Source organism: Athene cunicularia (genome assembly GCF_003259725.1).
Source record: "Athene cunicularia isolate RWA chromosome 1 unlocalized genomic scaffold, athCun1 chr1_part1, whole genome shotgun sequence".
Lineage (NCBI taxonomy): Eukaryota > Metazoa > Chordata > Aves > Strigiformes > Strigidae > Athene > Athene cunicularia.
Window position 1 is genome coordinate 23,274,612 of NW_020799091.1, and position 20,107 is coordinate 23,294,718.

At 40.8% G+C, this 20,107-nt stretch overlaps 1 protein-coding gene across 4 annotated transcripts in view; it reads right to left on the bottom strand.

Moving 5' to 3' along the window:
- Positions 1-20,107, bottom strand: part of STARD13 (StAR related lipid transfer domain containing 13) — a 312,386-nt gene that overhangs the window by 9,189 nt on the left and 283,090 nt on the right. For all 4 annotated transcript variants that reach the window (XM_026843968.1, XM_026843959.1, XM_026843976.1 and 1 more), the window contains 7 exons: positions 19,229-19,292; positions 12,796-14,171; positions 11,213-11,386; positions 9,014-9,173; positions 4,786-4,984; positions 1,550-1,757; positions 533-647 (listed from right to left, as the gene is read on the bottom strand). In XM_026843968.1, coding sequence (XP_026699769.1) covers positions 533-647; positions 1,550-1,757; positions 4,786-4,984; positions 9,014-9,173; positions 11,213-11,386; positions 12,796-14,171; positions 19,229-19,292 — 2,296 coding nt within the window. The remainder of the gene's footprint in view (positions 1-532; positions 648-1,549; positions 1,758-4,785; positions 4,985-9,013; positions 9,174-11,212; positions 11,387-12,795; positions 14,172-19,228; positions 19,293-20,107) is intronic.

The window sequence follows — 20,107 nt, forward strand, 5'->3', positions numbered from 1 at the left end:
CCCCCCCCCCCCCCCCCCCCCCCCCCCCAAATGTTGCCATGTGCTTCTGGGGAAGGGAGATATGAGCATTCTTTCTCCTTCATCTGCAGTGAAAGTTGCTGCAAGAATGACTGCATCTCCCTATGTGATTTTAACTTTATTGCATGACACACAGAAATAAAGTGTATCAGCTCTTTTTTTTTAAATTAATAAGTTTTAATTGAGGTGTTAAAGGCATTACAATAAAATGAAATCTTAAGATAGCAGATTTTGTTTTTAATTAGACTAAAATTTCCTAATTCAGTAATTTGGGTTGAAAACTGACACATAATAATTATCCTGCATTTTTAATAGTTGTGTCTTTGAAAGCTAGAAGGGAACAGTCAAAAAGAAATGAGATAAATAAACTTTAGATGGAGCAAGTTTACAAATAAGTAAGGCACCATCAATCTCTGAGCTAATATAAGACAGAAAATGTAAGCATAAACATAAATACTTCAAAGGATGCTGCATTATGGGGCCATGAATAATGCTGTTTGAGTCTCTCACTCACCTCAAAAAGTTTGTTGCATTCCATTATCATGTGAGCAAGTCCCTGAGTAGCTGCCAGGTTTTCACTGAGGTCCTTCTGATCTGGCTTCCCTGTTGCATATTTTTTCTGTATTACTCTGTAATTAAATTCAGTGTCTCAGGTAAAAAATGCTGAATCTTTTTAATATGAAAGCAAACAGCAGTAGGATGTTCAGAACACCAGAGACAAAAGCTCTTTAGTTTTTATCACAAAGATTGCTCAGACTATTGGGCCTTTTTTAAAGGAAAAATGTTTACCTAAAATATTGTTGAGCCAAAGGTAAAAGCAGGAAAGGTTATGCATGTCCTGCAATAGGTGGTGTACATTTTGAAATGGATTTCTGACAGACATGATGTACAGTGGTTTGTGTTGTTACTGATTAAAGCACTTGCTCAGAGACTGGTTACACATGTACATGACCAAGAATTGCAGTGTATTCTGAACCAGATCGGGGGAAAAAAACGTCAGGAGGAACATCAAGTTGGGACCACTAATGTTTAGCAGGGTCTATGCTCTGTTTAGTCTACACTCACCATGTTACACGCCATCTTAATGTGGCCTGAAATAAAACTGGTTTCCCAAGTGGCAGAATGTAGCCAGAAAATACAGGGTGAAAAACCACTCACTGAAAATCTACATATTAAAATCCTTTAAAACATGGTCAATCTTTGACTTCAAACAGAGCAAAATCAGGCGCTTTCCCTTCACAGAGGCCAAGATTACTTATGCTAAACTCTGTAGTGCCTCACTGAAATTTTGCAAGGAAAGCAGGCGCTGCATATTCACAACGGACAGCCAGAAACGCCTGCTGGGCTTGTGAAAACACCTTCTGTGCATGTACAAGTGTGCTTCTGGCTCTGCAGTATGGGCTTTCCCCTCTCACTGCAACGCGAGCTGGAAAGCAGATGCTTTCAAAAATTTTATCCTGCATACCTTTAGAAACACCGAAAACATTACTTTGTATTACGGTTATGTCTATAGTGTTGAGAAGAAACTTACCTCGGTGAGCTTTCTTTCTTCACTATATTGAGATGGAAGAGGGAGGGGGCCAGACAAACAGCTATGTTCATAGGAGTCATCTGATTCTCCTCCACGGAGGTGACGTCGCTCAGGAAGCACAGCAGAGTCTGCAAAACCTCCCGGTTCTCATCCGACATCAGCATGATGGCTGCCTGCACCGCCTGCAGCCGCTGCTCCTTGGGGACGTCTGAGGAAAAGCAAGCGACATTCAGGGGGGTCAACTGCCAGATCAGATACGGAGCCAGGAACAAGACAGTTAGCCCAGGCATTCACGCTCTGGGGATGAAGGGGCAAAGACCAGCTGGGTTTTGGAGGGACCCGGTATTTGCTCCTCCACCCAGCACAGCTTGCCTTGCCAGTGTATGACATTTCTCCGTTCGTTTGAAAGGCTGTTCCCCAAGAAAGAGACTGAAGTTCTTTTAAAGTTTATGAATGGAGAGTAGTACTCAGTACTCATATCTTTAAATGGTATTTTTCAGGTTTGTTTTGTTCCCTGGGAAAAGAGTTCAAAAGTCTTAGGGAAGTTGCAGGAAAATACTTACACTTGTGTCCTAAACCATAAAAGAGTTTAATGAAAGTGGTAATGCATACGCTTTAATAGCAGTTTAGACAGATTCATTTCTAAAACTACCATAAACTTTCTCAGTTTGGACTTGGAGTCCTTGGAGTATTACATACGCTCTATATAATTGAACAGAAGAACAAAAGCAGATTTACAGTAGAGGGAACAGTCAGCTTGTAAGCTCTGCCTGCTAACCTTGTACAAGCACTTTTTAAAACCCTTCAGACGTGAATGACAAACTGAACACAGCCCAGTGCTTCCGATTTTCTAGAGGCAGCAAGGCCAGGTCTATGAGAAGTCAGGATCTTTTGCTAAATCCATGCCACGTGTCTTTTCTCCCTGCATAGCACCCTGGTTCTCCCTCACCTGTACTGTTGCACTGGCAGGTCTGATGCACAGAGAAGACTGGCCAGTCCTTCAAGTCATAGGTAAACATTAGGCAACTGAGTGTTAGGGAAATGGAGAAAGTTTCATCAGTGCTATGCCATATAGACTACTACACTAATCATCCCATCCCCAATCCTCTGTGTTACAGCAAATCAAGCCATTATGGATACATGAAAAAGATCTTCAGTGAGTCTCAGCAAATCAGAAATCCCTTGCCAATACACTAAGAGAGGAAAAATCCTTCCTAACTCCATATTAGTAAGTTGTTAAACAGGATGAAGGGGAAGAAAAACTCCCAGCTACAGATTTATTTAATTGCAGACATTCTGAAATACAACTGGTATCCCAGCAATTTTCAACAATTTTCTTTTGTGAAAGGACTTCTGTCAGTACCGTCTAAATCAAAAAAATATCTTTATTGTTGGTCACATGGAAAAAACCACATTCTTAATCCAAACATTGGCCCCTAGTGTGTACAGAGCCATCTTTTCCCGTTCCCACCTTGTATTAAGCAGACCCATCCTCAAGTATTTCTGAAATCCTATAAGCTACTGGTTCAGTTCAAGAAAATCTTTCCTAGAACTTTTTTCCCCCCCCTCTGATCAGCGTAAAGAAATGCTTTTCAGACTTCCCACTGTAGTACCACATAGGGTTACAGAGTCAGCCTATGTCCCTTTTTACACATTTCTGTTGTCTGTTAGCAATGTTTTACTGTTCAGCCTCATGGCTGTTGTGAATCCTAACGCCAGGTGTCCAACTTGGGAAAGGGGGAGTCCTTCTGGCCACAGACCTAACAACACTGACAACATTAAGATCTGCTATGTTTCTCTTCCTTTGGCAAGGCGGGAGTTTACTTGCAGTCTCTCCTGTGCCAAGACAGGATGTTTCTAATTTTTATCAAGCAATAGTTTAAAAGTGATTTGTTTCCAAGGACATGTAGAAGATGTCATTCTAGTGGATAATCTTCTCCTTGGCCACTTCACTATGGAAACAGTTGTGACTTCCATTTTATTAGCACCAAGAATTTCTGTTGCTTTTATGTACAAGCTCATTGATGTGTGCGTAGGCAGACAAGACCTGCAACTTGTAAGCAGGAAGGAGGAAGGGGAAAGGATGGTTCAGGGCTAGGCAACAACTGCTTCAATTCATTTGTGTCCGAACACATCATGTATGACCAAGTCCACTAAATTTATTTGTGATGCTGTCTCTCATGTGCAACATCACAGCATTTCTCTACCAGCTACAGACACTGCAGTGTTAAATATATTAGTGACTATGTGCCACAGATAGATTTTTACAGTAAAGGGAGGCAACGGAAGTAACTTAGATTCTTTAGCACTGGGATTATACAGTGTTTAAAAATGGCTTTCTATTGTTTTGGCAGCTGAAATGTCTGCAAGTGAAAAGACTAGACACACTTCTCTTTAGTGCTTCCAATTAGTTGGCTTAGGCTGGCAGGGTATGCTTTTCTATATCTGTCAGAGCACTGGCTGACTAGCCTTCATAATGGACATTGTCAGGAAAAACTTGAATTCCTCTGTTTTTTCTGTGTTTTCCTCATTGTTTATTTCTCCCTCAGTTTGGAGCAGAGATACAGAGTCATTTCCTGATTTACAGGGATTTTCATCATTCTGATGCATTTGAGTCTCAGATTTTGCTGAAGACTACTTAAGCTGAAATGAAAAGAAGAAATCCTGTTTTTTTCCTTTCACTATGAGATCTTTACATAAAAGCTGAGGATATAAATGAAGGCAGCTTGTTTCTTGCATGTACATTTTATTGACTACAGTGAAAAGGCAAATAATCAAAAGTCACAGCAAGGAAGGGGACTGCACAGGCACACATTCTCATGGTCAAGTACCACTTCTCCATGCCCAAAAGACTCACTTTTATTTAGATGCCTGCATGAAATGGGCCCACAGTTTAAAGAAATGTAACAAAAATGTGAATTTTCATGCTTTTTATGTTCCTGGCAGCCTGTCCTTCTGGCCTCTTTCTGATTGTAAGGCTGATATTTTCGAAGCTTCTCAAAATATCAGTGCTATCTTTCCATTAAAATTTCTAGTATTTCAACAATGAAACCTTTAGGTGGTTCTAAAAATCTATTAGCAAAAGATTTTGAGGGCAGAAAGGTTCTTTTATACATCTCAAAGGTGAGCAGAAATTATCCCACCCAGTGTTAACATACCAAAATTATTTACAGTCCGTTATTATATATCATATAATATTTTGCAATTGTTTATAATAATAAAATATTGCCACTTACATTGGTAGATGTGTAGAAAAGTCTCTCCCAGCTTACTTGTGAGGAGAGGTTCTGGCAAGTCCCTGAAAAATTGCTTTACCATGTCTGCCACATCATATGCCGACTGGTCTTCATAGCTGACATTTTCTGGGGAGCTCTCATTCATCTGACGCAGGGCTTGGATTCGGGATTTCACTCCAGATTTTCGAAACAGACCCACCTAAAAAGGCACCATGTTGAATTGCGTAAAAAGAAAGCGTTACTTAAAGTATATAATTTTTTTTTAAAATCTACTACAGGGGACTTTGATCATGACCAAAGCTTGGGCTGCTTACGTTACACTAGGCAAGAACAAGAAGAACATGCAAATACCATGGTCGTGGCTTGACCACAAGTCTCATAGGCAAGTGCATGAGCTCATGGCAGGATTGTAGGAGTTAACAACACTGCTGCTCTGCATCCCATCCTAGAGAGAGAGTTCAGAGTGCAAGTGGTTTCCCTGCTGCCTGAAGAATTTGAGCAAGATGCTCAGCTGATATAAATCAGCATGGCTTGCTTGGCTTGGGTGACTGTCTGTTAATTTACTCCAGCTGAGAATCTGTTTCCTCATGTTTATTTGGGTATACATTTTGAAGACTAACAAGAAAATATTATGCTCAGCTAAGTAATAAATGCTGTGGCAAAAGATTAGTACATCCTGGTAGAGCTTTAAAATCAAGACCAAATCTATTTTTTCCCCTTCCAACTTTGAACTCTGCTTCTAAAAGTTCCCCTAAATCCCACTGAAAACCCCAATTTGAAAGCAGGGGCCACATAGGGATTACTTGAGCTGTGTCACTAAGATACGTTTTTATCCTGTTTGCTTTCTATTCTAAAGGAAGTACTAATTCTTCAAATGATGCCTTCATGGCAGTGCTGCCCTTTTACGTCCTTCTCGTCAATGGAATTCCCCCAGGGTGAATTCCTGAGCCCTAACCACATTCTTAATTCCCAAGTGAGTTTACAGTGTTTCATCTGGTAAGTGTTAACACTGTTTTTCTTCAGTTTTTCAGGGGAAATGTACAATACGGAGAAAGACCTATGAAAAAGGTGCATTTCAGGTTTGGCATTATAAACTTCTGTTCCTCCATGCCTGCTGTCTTGCTGATGGTCAGTTCAGATTTCTGTGTGGCATGGTCCACCAACAAAAATGTGTAAAGGCAAGGAAATCATGCCTTCTGGCCTTCTTCCCCTTACTTCTGCCACCTCAAAGTTCACATAGGACCTTCCTCACGCCAGAACACCTACCATGCTCAACTGTAAGGTATTTAAGAGTTTTGTTAACTCACACATTAATGACATTAGTTACATAAATCACACACTCTGCAGCTCTGTGAGGAAAGGCATTTATTTATATGGAGATGAACTGCTACACCAGGCTGGCTGTGAGGCAGCTCTTCTGCTACGTCTTCTTGATGAATTTAGTGTCACTTGTGAGCTAAGTTTATGTGCAATAAGTTAGAGAACTGGAGTGTGCCCTGTTTACATCCTGGTGCGTTTTATTTCTGTTCACAGGTGAAGCTCTGCTCTTCGTTCTGTTAAGAGAATGCAAGAAAGAGCATTTGGCTCTTTTCATCTGGTTTTCCCTTTCCCTTTCTCTTCTTTTTAAATCCCTTTTCCTCTTAGAAATGTGTGCTGAAGATGCAGAAGGACACATGCTAATTCTATCCAAAAAATACAGTTTTGGCATGTGGTAGATAAATGTGAGAGCAGAGTCTCAGTTCTCTGCTTTTGATGGAAAGTGTCCTTGCTGGTATAAAGAACCTTCAAAAACTTCCAGCTAAGTCTGATTTGAGAGGTCAGACATCAAATCTCACCTGTGCAATCTCCTGCTGCACATCAGTCTGCTACTCTTGATCTCTGTTTTTGTTTAATGATATTTCCCTTTTTCTTGGAAAAAATCGTAATTAATCAAAAGAGGACAGTTCTTCACTTGATAGGAAAAGAAGTTTTAGGCTCTGTTCTGCAATATTACAGACTCATTCTGTAAATAAAATGGGACTATAAATCCAGTGATTTATCAGAGGTTAGTCTGATCCAATCTCTTTATTATCCTCATGCTGTGAATCATCTGCCCTGCAAATAGCCATATGATGCACGACAGAAATAAAGATGCAGCGGAAAAAGGCAAAGCAGTTTCTATTTCACAAGTTGAAATTGAATAATATATCCTACAAATAATGGTGAGGCTCCTCATACCATCTTAGACATTTCAGTGTCAGAAGCCAGACCTTACAATGACTTAGAGCAACCTCAGCTTTACCAAGTGTGTGCAGTAGAAGCTGTGATGCCTGTTCAGGACTCTAGACTGCCTTCTGCAGTGCACGGAAGCAACACATAAGCAAGATGCTGTGGGAGTCTGGAGGCTGCCTGGACCTCTGGCCTGGCATTAGGGGACTTTGAATTAAATGAGAACAAAGGGAGTGACTGTAAAGCAGAGAAGCTGAATTGCCTGGAGGGTTTTGGCCTAGAAAGGTTTTTGGTGGAAAGATACTTTAAAGGGTCCAGTTCTGTACTTCTCCTCCTTCATTTTCTATTCAATATTTTCCCAATTCCACTCTGAGTGGAAACTCAAGCTGAGTTGAAATGGCCCTTCATGTAGCTCTGATGCTTCCCAGCAAGTAAACCCTCCCTCTCAGAGTAGATATTTGTCTGAGACTGCCCATGGACACTCCTTTTGACTGTCTCAAATCTCTCAAGAGCTCTTTCTTTCTATTTGCTTTTATCCTCCCTTTTACTTTCTCCTCCATTTATCCCTCCCTCTCTTTTATTTTTCTTCCTATTGCTCTGCTTCTTAGCTGACAAGCACCTCCCTATTCCCACATCTCCTGTACCTCATACTTGGGCAAGTGTCTCTTCCTCCTGTCTCATCACTGATTTCAGGATTGCTGCATCCCTTTTTATTCCTACACTAGTTTTCCCGGCTCAGTACACAAACCCAGATTACCATAGTGATAATCAGGCACGTTAGCTATCAAATATATTGCTTCTAGTTGTTTCTATGCATCTTCCCCTTCCATTCCCTACTAATATCCAGCAGGCTACTCCTCTCACCCTTCAACTCCTGTACTATATATGGTAGGCAGAACTCATCTCACTCACTTCTGATGTCCTGCAGTTAGATGTCAAGGTCTGACCACTACAGGATCCCTTTACAGAAAGAAATGATAGGAAAGACCTGTGTCCTCCCCACCAGCTGTAAAGGGAAATGGTTGTGATTCACTGCAAGGCATTTAATTTTTATACTTCCTGTCACCCAACAAAACAACCTGAACAGCAACCAGAATAGTGATCAGAAAATTCAAAGATTCAGAACTGACCAATTCTACCGGTTTTGTGTGCTCAGAGCTTGGAAAGCAGCAAAGTCTGCTGAGTAAAATTCTAGTTTCTACTTTTGAACTTACAGCTATCTAAAAGCAGTTATGGAAGAGGTCATATGATAAGAGGTCAATAATAGTAGAGGACTAAACATAATCAGCCAGGGGGTATCCCCCATTCCTATGTTCATAAAGATACATATCCTCATCCTTAGGGGAAGAACAGTAAAAATATGATTGGTATGTCCCTGCTCTAGCTAAAGCAAGTAAAAAAATCTGAAATACTTTGAGCATGAGGGTCTCCCAGCTGGCTTGTTGCAGTTAAGAGCACTATAAAAGGAAACGTACCATAATGGCTTTGGCATTGAACCCCTGCTGACCTAACTCTATCTGGACATATCTGACTTTGTCAACAGAATACTTCGAATATTTTGCTGAGTTTGCTCTCTATTCTTGGACTTTTCTTTCTTTGCTAAGTAAATAAAACCTTCTGTACCATATCTTGTGAAATGGTGAATGCAGTTAACCCTCAGTGGCAACAGTCAAGCATAAGCAGTGCAGATATGGGTAGGAGCTGAGAGTCCTGACCTTTTCTCAAGTCTGATTCAACAGACATGAAGATTTCTTGTCATTCTTTGAGGTAGACTATAGTATACAAATCAGCAGGACTGTTATAGCTACAAAAATTCAACAGATTAGCTGGATACAAATCTCAAAATGGTAAACCGCTAGTACTGGCACCAAGTATCAAATCACCAGAGGAGATCTGGGCTGAACATGAGATATAACAATCTTCAAATAATTCTGGTACTAAGTACAAAAAGGTTCACCATTTCTTGCTTAGGGTGGGTTTTCAGACAAAAATCAAACGATCCCTGGAGTAAAGTTCATACCTGATCTAGACAGTTGCTCCGTAAGTAGCGTAGTGCTTGTTGTATGCTCTGGGGAAGAGGTTGTCCCGTTCTCTGGACATGAACTATCAGAGGCACACCAAAGACGTTCTTGTCCTTGTAGTCAGGGACTTTCATCCTCTTCATGAACTTTGGCACAGACCTGAAAATCAACATGAGCAGGCTGCGTGAAAAATACCGTAGTATTTACACAGTCCCTCTGTGTAACGCTCCTGGCAGAAACTGGTAACCGGGGTGTTTATAATATAAAGATGGTGAAATAATGTTTAATGCACAACACAAAAACACTTTACAATTGGTATAATTGATGGGTTTCTTGACAACTTTTGTAAATAGATGGCCTCTGGCTCTAACATATAGCATAACAATCTGTTCTAACACAAAAGCTTTTACTATGCAGTTGTCATCCAGATGAAGCCAACATGGTTTAAAGCACCTATTAGGGACTCAAAGGAATGGCACAGCAAAGCATAGTGGAGAGGGTGTCTGAGAGAAAAGAAGGTTCAGTCAGTCCTCTAACGTGCTGAATGATTTAGTATTTCTATTGACTAACAATTTACAGTAATAAATGATGGTGGGAAATCCCTATGTGCCAGATTCATCCCTGGTGTTATGTGATTTATTCTGGTTGAGTAACTTCAGTGAAGCTGGTGAGCTTGCTTTCTTCCAAAAATGATGGTGAAAACGAGAACAAACTGGATTCCCTTTGTGGGAGTCATGACTGCAGTGGAATTAAAAAAAATAAAAATGAATATGACCTGAATGTGACAGAGATTTTTCTCATCTGTGTGGGAAGGAGATAAAACGTGGATTAAATGGCCTGAAGAAGTACAGCATATAACTTTACAGCTATTTAGAGTCCCACTGTTATAAATCCTTAGAGACTGATTATATAAACTGAAGAAACATTCAGAGGGAAAATCTCTGTACAGACAGCAGAATCTAGAATTTGCTGTATTCTGGTCTGCTTATTTGGAGTTGGTTAAGGTGAGATTCATTTCAGGACAGACATTGTCAGCTAGCCATAGGGAGCTGCACCAAAGGAGAAGATGATCTGGGGGTTCATCTTACTGAATTTTAGCTCTCTAAAGATTATTTAGAAAGAGTTAGCTGTCCAGACTGCTTCTGTGCTGTGGAGCGAGGCATCTCTGGAGGGTGACCCAAACCGTCAGCTTGGATAGAATGAGTTGCCTTTGGAGTTGCCTTTTTCCACTGACCACAGACAGCTGACCCGGCTTGCTCAGATGAGACATGAAACTTTTAGGAGTGGCTGATGTCAGTGAGGGGAATCTCACATGTAGTCCCTTGTATCTATTTTTCCATTTGTATCTGTTTTCCATATCTAAAGGAAAACATGTCTTATCTATCTCACATCTGAATTTAGCAGGATTTTGAAGTGCTTTGAACATGGAAATCACAATGTAAATGTCAATTTGTATTATTTTTGGACTGTCTCTATGTATTAGGGAAAGTTTCTGTTATCCTTTTGATTATTTCTCAGATACTTATAATCCCTTATCTATGCCCATTTCCATTCTGGTATACCTCAGTCTGTGTGGCCCATCAGGGTTCACATACTATTAAACATGCAGGTTTCTGTGGGCGGTTGCTACAGGAGCCACATTGCCAGCACTCAGGTCCATCTGCCCTTCACTCCACTCTCTGAATGACCAGGTAGCTGTTGCAGCTATTACAGCTGCAAGCTCTCTCTAACGCAGGTCCAGGACTAGGCTAAAGCTTGCATCTTTGGATCTGCAGAGAAAAGTCAGGTAACTATTCTAACCCTTCTTTTAAAGCACAAACAAAACAATATCGAATACATCAACTATCATCATCAGCTGCTTCTTTTCAAGTCACAAAATGAATTCTGGGGAACACTTACTGTAAACATTTCCTACTTTTAATCACTCTCTCCTACTTTTGTTTATTTTTCTGGAACTGGAGTGTTGTTAGAGAGGTTGGGGTTGTGTCTCTGTTAGAGAACAGGAATGAAGTCAGATCTCCAGGATCTATTTCTGACTTTGCCACCGAGTCACTAGGCAGCAATGGATTAAAGGGGACAGTTTCAAATTCTACAGTTTGTAGCTCAAAATCTAGTTGCATTTGCTGCATTTACTATCAGAGTAATAGAAATTATTTTCTTCTAAAAATATCTCTTTTCCAATTATCAGTGGTACTTACCAGGTCCAGCCATGTTTGTTTGACATGGAGTATTTTTCCATGATGGCAGTAAGACGAAGCAGAGAGAATTTTTGCAGTAGGTTCAGTTGGGCTGCTGACTGATTGCTGATGTGAAGTGATGTGATGGAGTGGCTCAGGCGATGAGAGATTTGGAAACTATGCCACCGCAATCGCCTTTAGCAAAAGAAACAATAGAAAAATCAGGCAACTGTTTTAACTGGGCAGAAAAAGATGGCATACTGTGAAATGGGGCTGGGCAATACATAAAACATACATAAGCATACACACACTCACATTATGGCTTGTCAACTGAAAGAAAATGTAGCTTGGAGGCAAATAAAACAATTTGTCCAATCTCCTTAATTTTAGAAATGCCCAAGCTTTGATTTTTTAATGTTAAATTCACAAGCGGGTGTGGGTCCCATTCACGGACTCAGGGAAGCAGTGCTGCCTGCTGTGCCCTTTAGCCCACACATTTCCAACAGGATGTGGGAGATCCAGACTCAAATGTTCTCTCCCTGACTCAGAACTGAGATTTGATGCCTGGTCCCTCACCTCCCAAGGGACTGGCCTGACCACCAAGGTATTTGGAGACGAGGTTCTCTAAATATCTCTTATTATTAAATACTGAAGGATTTTTTGGAGAAGGGATTGAACCCTGTGTCTCCTTGGCAAGAGCTGTAACCACTGAGCTGCTGAGCCACTCACATCTTCTCTTTACTCCAATGCACTTTCTCTATATACTGGATATATCAGAGGAAAACTCATTTCAGTTTCTTGTTTTGCTAAACATGGGTTCTGGCTCAAATCCTAAAAATTTTGGCACTGCTTATTTACTCAGTAGTTTCCTCGAGTTCACTTGCTTGTGATGGTGGTGAGCAAGCACGGGCAGCAGTAAACCATGGCACAGCAGAATCCTCTTGTAAGAATATAACAAGACCGACGGCAGATCAGAAAATACCAGGTATTTTCTCACTGCTTTTGCATGTACAAAGCCACCCTACACAAAGCAGTATGGATCCACAAAGGCCTTTTCTTGGCTCAACAGGTACTCATCCTTCTGACTTAAAACAGGTCTGCAAACTATTAACAAAATCCCGTTTTTCACTTTTATTAAGAAGTTAACTGTATACCATCGTTTCATCCCATCATGTGAGGGACTGAGACAGGATAGTGAAATTCTATTTGACCACAAAGGGACACATATTTAAAACAGACCAGTACATTAAAAGAGTGTACAAGGCCACTGATGCATAAATACTGGGGTGCATAACTTAGAAGACAAATTGAAATACATACTACAACATATGAAGGGTCCTACTATATGTAATTGGTGGATCAAGAGAGAAAAAAAGCCTTAGCCTGCTCTTTTAAGCCAATTTTCCATTGATTCCACATAAGCATTTCCATGGAAGGATGTCCCTTCTCCCAAAGTCCCACCCTTCCCTGGGAAGTCCTCATCTCCATAGAGGTTGAGAACAACTGTAATGGTACCCTGCCTCTTCCTATTTCCAGGCTGAATGCCTCTTCTTCATTGTATCACAGAATCACGGTCTATTTGTGTACAAAATTTTGCTACCTACCTGCTTGGCCTTGTGAGTGATGCTCCCACCCCAGAGTCTCTCCTGTCCCTAACACCAGTGGCTTCGGATTCATTCAGGGATGTTCCATCTCTTTCCATGTCACTTGGTGTGGTCCTGCCATCAGAGACAGAATTTCCTTCAAAATCAAGAGTGATCTGTGTGGGCGACTGGAAAGGCAATGATGGAGATTCCCTGACTGATACATCATCAACTGGCAGACCTGGCAACACATTCTTTGACCAGCCATCTACCACCTCCTGGAGTCCATTGACATGTTGCAAAATGTCATCTAAATGAGGAAAAAGGACATCTTTCTCTAAGTCCAGGAGGTCTCCAGTACTAGCATACAAGTGGGAACCTGGCACGTTGTCATAAATACTAATTCTGCTCTCTTTAGGACAGCAGGCCATCAATCCAGACTCTTTTGGAGAAGAGCAGTTCTGTTTTCCCAAAGAGATACTGCCTGTCCTCCAGTTTACACTGTTACTGTTGTCTGTAGGTGAGAGGCTTTCAATAGAAAGCGCCTTTGGGAAGGTCCCCGGTTTGTGATCCTTAGGAATATGCACAACCAAGTTCTCTTGGGAATGAAATTCATTTTTGCGGTTTTGATCCACTTGCCGTAAGGCCGTTCCTGCCAGAACGTCTAGGTCCTCCAGGTACATCCCACCTCTCTTGTTTGCTTCATGGCATTTACGTTCTTTCAAACATGGCGTGCTCACCCCACTGCTGCTGTTTTCAGACGGACTGCTGTCACTGCCAGATTTGGCAGAAAAGGAAAGTCCTCTCTTGACTGACTCTTGTCCTAAGTTTTGGAGATCGCCATTGACAATCTGTACACAGTGCATGTCTTTCAAGGATTTTGGCTCATACTGAAGAACAGGTCCACTTATCTCTAAAGGACCAGTTCTTCCTGAGCCTTTTAGTTTTCCATGCACACTTTTTGCTTTTAGTGTCTCCATGCGTTTTAGAAAAGTTTTTGCTTTGGTTCGTGTGGGTTTCTCATTCTTCAGGTTGTCCTTGGGGGACAGGGTGGTGTTTATGACAGTGGAGTCTTGCAGCAGTGTGCTTCCTACATCATGCTGGCCAGAGCAGTCACAGGTCTCCCTGGCAGTGCTGCTGATGCCAGATTGACTCCTGTTATCACTTCCCCCACTGCTCTCACTGTGAATAGAAGAGACCTCGGGTTCACTCAGATCTGTGAGGACACTCTCGCTGCTTGTTGTATTTTTCATTTTAATGTCCCCAGAAGATCCATGTCGGTCTGATCGGTGAAGCAAAGCATCAATGTCGTCCACCCGAGACCATCGTCTGCTGGTCCTTTGGAAAGTCCATTTATTACTGATAGCACAGAGGTCTTCTTCATCTGAATCTTCACTCTGGAAAACAGCAAGTGGCACATGTTAAAAGCAGGTGCTTTTACTCATTATTTGAATTAATGTGATGGTGCTGCTCCATGTGAGCAACAGGTGGTAAAGTCTCCTTGAACCTAGTTTATGAAAGATTGATCACCAGTCCTCTCATACCAGCCTCTTTTATTTAATTGTAAATTAAATGACTGCAGCAAGCACCTTAACAAGTAAGGAATAAAAGCCTGCTCTCCATCCCATCAGTGCCTCTTAGCTTCTGGGGGGTGGATTAGCCTGAGTAACTGATGCCCATAGTGACTGTTTAGAAAAAAAAGGGGTTTGAAAGGTTCAAGTAGGGGGATCCTGACCTGCAGGGATGGTGTTAAGATGCACATGGTAAAGATTGGGAAGTAGCTGCGTACTACAGCAATGACGTGAGCCATCTGAGAAACCGAGACACTAAATATCCAGGGTGCTTAGGGTGGATCTGAGCACAAGCAAAGGAAGGTAGCTAAGGCAGCCGTGGAGGTGTGGCGAGGAGGAGCAGCCAGGCTCAGTCCTGGATGGGTATCATCTACAGTTGAGGTGAGCTTTCATACAGCGGCAACCACTATCTTCATTGCATTTGCTATGAGAGGAACCCCCAACTTTGATGACCTCCAGATTGCACCACTGTTTCTGGCTTCCCCTGACCTCTCCGGAGGCAGCAGCAGCCCCACAGCCCTTCCTGGTCTCATCCCTCAACCTGGAGCATGTGGAGTTGTGTTCATATTTAGGCAGCTCCAGGAGCTACTCTGCAATGCAGACAACATGCACCTCGAAAAGAATTTGGATAAAAAAGCTCTCCCTATGATATTTTTCTCATCTCTGCTCAAACAAAAAAGGTACATCTTCAGCATGAGGTGCACAGTCAGTGTCAAACTTGCTGTTCTCTAAGGATGCAAAGCCCACAGTTGCTAATGAGTATCCTTACCCTGACTTTGAACTGGGCTTATACTGCATTATTCTTGTACATTTGTTTTAAAGCAGAACAAACTAACTTCACCTACATGACATCCAAACAGCTCTTCACATTCTTGGAAGCAGTGTGAAGGCAGTAAAATATGACAGGCTGTCAGACTAAAATGAGGTGCTAAACCAGAAAGACTATTTTGGGACTGGAAAAATTCTCATTTTAAAAGTCTATTATTAGAAGTATTTTTCTATGAAGTTTTGATGGTAAAGTTATCTCCCATCTCTGACTAGATCTCTGCTGGCCTGTGTAATTGAAAAATGTAAACCAAATTTTACAAGAATGCCCAAAACCTTAAATAATGCAAAACCTCAAAAGATGGAGGTTGGAATCAGTAGCATGCCAAGTCTCACTAATGCCATAAGCTTTTGCCAGTTTATCACTTCAAGTCTGCCAGATGTTTTAGATCATGTCCAAACCATAAAATAAAATATAGCTACGAAATTCTGGGTTTAGTCATTCCTTTTAGTGTTGAGGTGTGCAGTGCTCCTGCAGCTGATGTTATTTCACAGGATTGAATGGAGATCTTAGTTCTGTGACTAGCTAGAGAAAAAAAATCACACAGTTAGTGAAGTGTCAGGAAAAGTGGCTAGAAAAAGCTAATAGTGCTTTGGCCATTTCGACTGCAAGGAGGAAACAGCGTATCACACAGCTCTATTTCCATTTTAGCTCCACAGTTTGCTGTATGCATATACAGATAGAAGGACTGCACAGACTCAGACACTTAAAAATCCATCTATTCTGATCTTAGCAGTGCCACAAAGTGGATATTTTAAAAACCACAAGGATATATACTGTTAAATATTTAGTAGCAGTAATTATATCTACAAAGCATACCACTGCTGAAGCATTGGCGGCACTAGACAATAGGATACAATTATTTTTTTTTTTTTTAATTTGTTGCACATCCCAATATGCCAAAGGGACCTTAAAGAAAGTTCTTGGCTGACACAAATCCCTGTAGCTGCACTGACATTACTGTATGAACTGACAGGATTTGGCCTGTATTTTCTACAAGCTGGAATCGATTAAACTAGCCAAAGTGGTAGAGACATTGTGAAAAACACCAAGAGGAGAGCACAGAGTAGGAGACAGAAATAAACATAAATTCAGTGGTGAACATACTTTAAATCATTTTTAGAGGAAAGTACATTTTGAGATCTTGAGAAAGTAGAGATGAACAGAAATGGATGTTGGTAGTAAACAAGTTTTGCCTCTATCCACAACAAAGATAGGATTACATTCTGCCAAGAACGACTCAGAAAATACAGTGTTTTCTGTGTCAAAATTTGCAGTTCAATAAAACAAAGGTTTGGTTTAGTTTTGTTTTGTTTTGTTTTTTTTAATGGGTAACACATACTTGTGTTTCATCAGAAGCAAAATCAGACAAATGAAATGCTACCGTAGTGACTCACTCCAAATTCAGCTGCACTGTGAGTCCTGTGACATAATGTGCTTTTTTTGATGGAATCAGTAGAAATTCTTGGAAGCCACGAACATCCTGAATGACCCACTGTTCTTGTTAAATATCAGAGTGCCCTGATAAATGAGACTGTCCCCAAAAAATGCAGAGAGCATTTTGCCAATTGACATGTAACCAGCTACGGGGACAGTGGATCAAGAGTAGGTCTGAAAGCAATGTTTCATTTTACACAGGCAGAGAAGACATCTTTGAGCAGTGACTGTATACTTCTGCTGACCTAGGGTGAAATCAAGTGCACGGCTTTGGAGCATATTCAAAAGTCCATTTAATACCATTATGTTTGGGAAGATGAGAAAGGGCAAGTTTCTTGAGGAGTGACTGATAACATTTGCCAAAGAGAAAGAGGTTTTGATTCACAGATTTGTCACAGTTGATTTAAAATAGTACAGCTTTATAACTGAGAGTGTACTTGCCTGAGATAGAGAGGGATGCTAACAAAAGGCAAAAAGTGGGTTTATTTGCGGTGGAATTCTGCCACATTTTTCCAACTGGGGGCAGGAATTCTCATAAATCGACAGCTGCAGAAGGCAGTTAATCCAAAGGCTAATCTCTGTCTGTCCAAATCGCTTACAGACATATTTGCACCACATACACAAGGATTTCTGTATGAATCTCAATGAAGACAAGGGGAAGAGAGCAGCCCATAGCGTGAATGGTTTGGGTGGGAGAGCGGGCCATGTAGAACACTCATGCTGTGCTGGCTTTCATGGTAGCCTTGCCTGGCAGCTCACTTGGCCGTATTTTGATGAATCATTCAAGCAGCTGCACTAGTCCTGTGCAAACCTGTAATGCTGAACCTTCAAAGCAAGCTGATTTTGCATTTCATTGTTCAGATCACCATAGAGACTATTAGGAAAGGCATTATCTACAGCAAAAAAAGTTTACGTCGTTCAGCGTTCAATTCCAGACCCAATTTCCAGCTTTTACACTTGCATTTACATTTCCTCCTGTCAGCAGTCTCTCCTCCCTCTTCTTCTCTAGCCCACATTCTTTTCTACTTTCAGTTGCTCTGTATCTGTCATACCAAATCTCCTTCATGCCCTCTTTCTCTATATTTTTCTGTGCTTTCCTTCTCCACAGCCTTGTGCAGGTACGGACCCAACTAGCAGAAGCTGAAAAAGTATTATACCAAGCAGGACAGTCTCAGTTCCATAGCAAATTAATGGTCATCTACAAGAAGAGCAGCTAAGGGCTTCAATCCATTCAGAACAGGGAGGCGTGGCAGTAAGAATAAATGAAAATCAAAGAAAACAAGAAAATCCTCCTTTTTTTAACCGAATATAATCAGACATTTAAAGAAGCAAGCAAGCATGCAAGCAAGCATACAAACCTCATACCAAACCCAAAACACTTGATGAAGAGAAGGACAGGAACCAAACAAAATTTCCAGAGGACAATTAGCATTCACCTTTATGTGGCTTTTTGTAATTCTGTCTGTTGTGCAGCTCCAGTATCTCTGCTTGAACACAAGTACATGAGTTCATGGGTGCAAACCAGACACTGCTCCAAGAAGATCAATGACATAGTTGACTGCATTAGTTTTTGCTGCAGGACCCCAGCTTCTTCCTATAGTGCCTACCTGCCCAAATCATGAAATTATTGTGTAGTGAAGAGATTTTACTGTTCCCTCTCTTAGATATGACGTGAGTGTTTGATGTGGAACATGCTGGCACTTATTGAAGACAAGAAAAACCCATCAGGTCTGAAGCAGTGAAGAGAAGAGGTCCTCATGGCTCCAGCAAATAGATAAAATGCATACTAAAGAGGCTATGTACACAGAAGAACAAGAGGTCCGTGTCAACGGACATTAAAACCACTCTTTGTTCAAGCTCCCTCAAACAGCGAACAGAGTATGAATAGATTGAATCTGCAAAGACACCAAAAATGCAACTCTCAGAGTCAGTTTTAAAAAAAGCATTAGACAAACACTAAGGAAGGAAAAACAGACACCAAGATTTCTCAGAGTTGACAACTACCATTGTACACTACTGAAGGGCCTGGGGGAATTTGTGACCAGAAAACCAAACATTCAACAGTTAACGCTGGACATGTTACAAAACTCTCAAAATCAATAGGCAGTTTCTGCAGTCCTTGCTGAAACCCTTTAAGCTCAAATAATTCCCATGTTACATAGGAGTTTGTAAGGATGACAGTTTATTTTCATATTCTTAACTGGGAATAAGTCAGTACAAGAAAGAAAGAAAAGCTATTGTTTTCATCTGAGCAGCTTCCATTTTTTCTGAGCAGGATTTTCCATTGTGTACTCACATGGCATTGGCATTCGAGGCAGCCTAATAAAAACGCACTGTCTTTTCACCCACTAACACAAACTGCACATACATATAGTTTTAAGTACTGTGTGTGCCCTTTTAACACATGTAGCATTCTTCCTGCTGTATTAGTCACGTTTTTTTTCTAACGTATTTATAATTTCAAGATTCAACAATTCACATACAGATAATGCTGACACACATGTTCGAAGTCAAATACACTTAACTTACTTTCTAAGAGCATTACTGACTTAAAGGCTAAATTGAGGAAGTCTTATCACAAAATCCAGGGCAAAGCCAGCACATTTCATGGTTTCCTTACCTTTTTTCTTTGGAAGTTCACATCGAGTTTCATTGAGGCGCACTTGTTCAGTGTGTTCAGTCGTCTACAGGGCAAAGCAAATTCAAAAGATTAGCAGCCTCTGATTAAAGGGCATGACTTTTCATAAGTTCAAAAGCTTTTCCCTTATCTGTCTGTAGGGTGCCAATTGCATACAACAGGCTTTAGAAATGATACTAGTCATACTATTCCAGTCTATAAGACCACTGCGTTAAAAGGGAATCTTAGCTTCACATTACTTGTTAGCCAGGTTTTATACATTGCTTTTTAATTCATAGATATTTAAGTACTTAGCAAAGGAAACAGGTATAAACAAACACCTCTGATGGCTGAGGAAATGACAAGAGAAGGAGGCAAGTTGTCTTCTGCAGAACCATAACATAATTGTTCTAAACCGGGGACTTCAAAGCACTAGTAAAAGTAAAAGTAAAAGATGCAGTTCCTCACTTTAGGCAGTTGGCACCTCCTTTAAAAAGGTGACATAAAGAATAACTTTTAGCAGTTAGTTAAATATTTATCCACAGCCAATAGTTCTTTTCCCACACCTGTGGATGTTATAGACAAATCAGTTATAGACACTCAACAAGTAACAACTCTAACATTTTAAAATAAATATTTTAAGTTGTTTTTGACCATGTTCATAATGATATTACCAGGGACTCTGTAAGGCCTCTCTCCTTAAATCCAAGGCTATTCCATGATGACAGTAGGTTGAAATGACAATCTGATAGAGATGGAAAATGAATGTGTGTGTGTGGCTACATGCAGAGACAGTCAAGAGGACAAGAAAACATGCTCTTTCAATAGAGAGCCTACCATGCTAACCATAATTGATTAGCTTTTATTTATACTTAAAGGTCT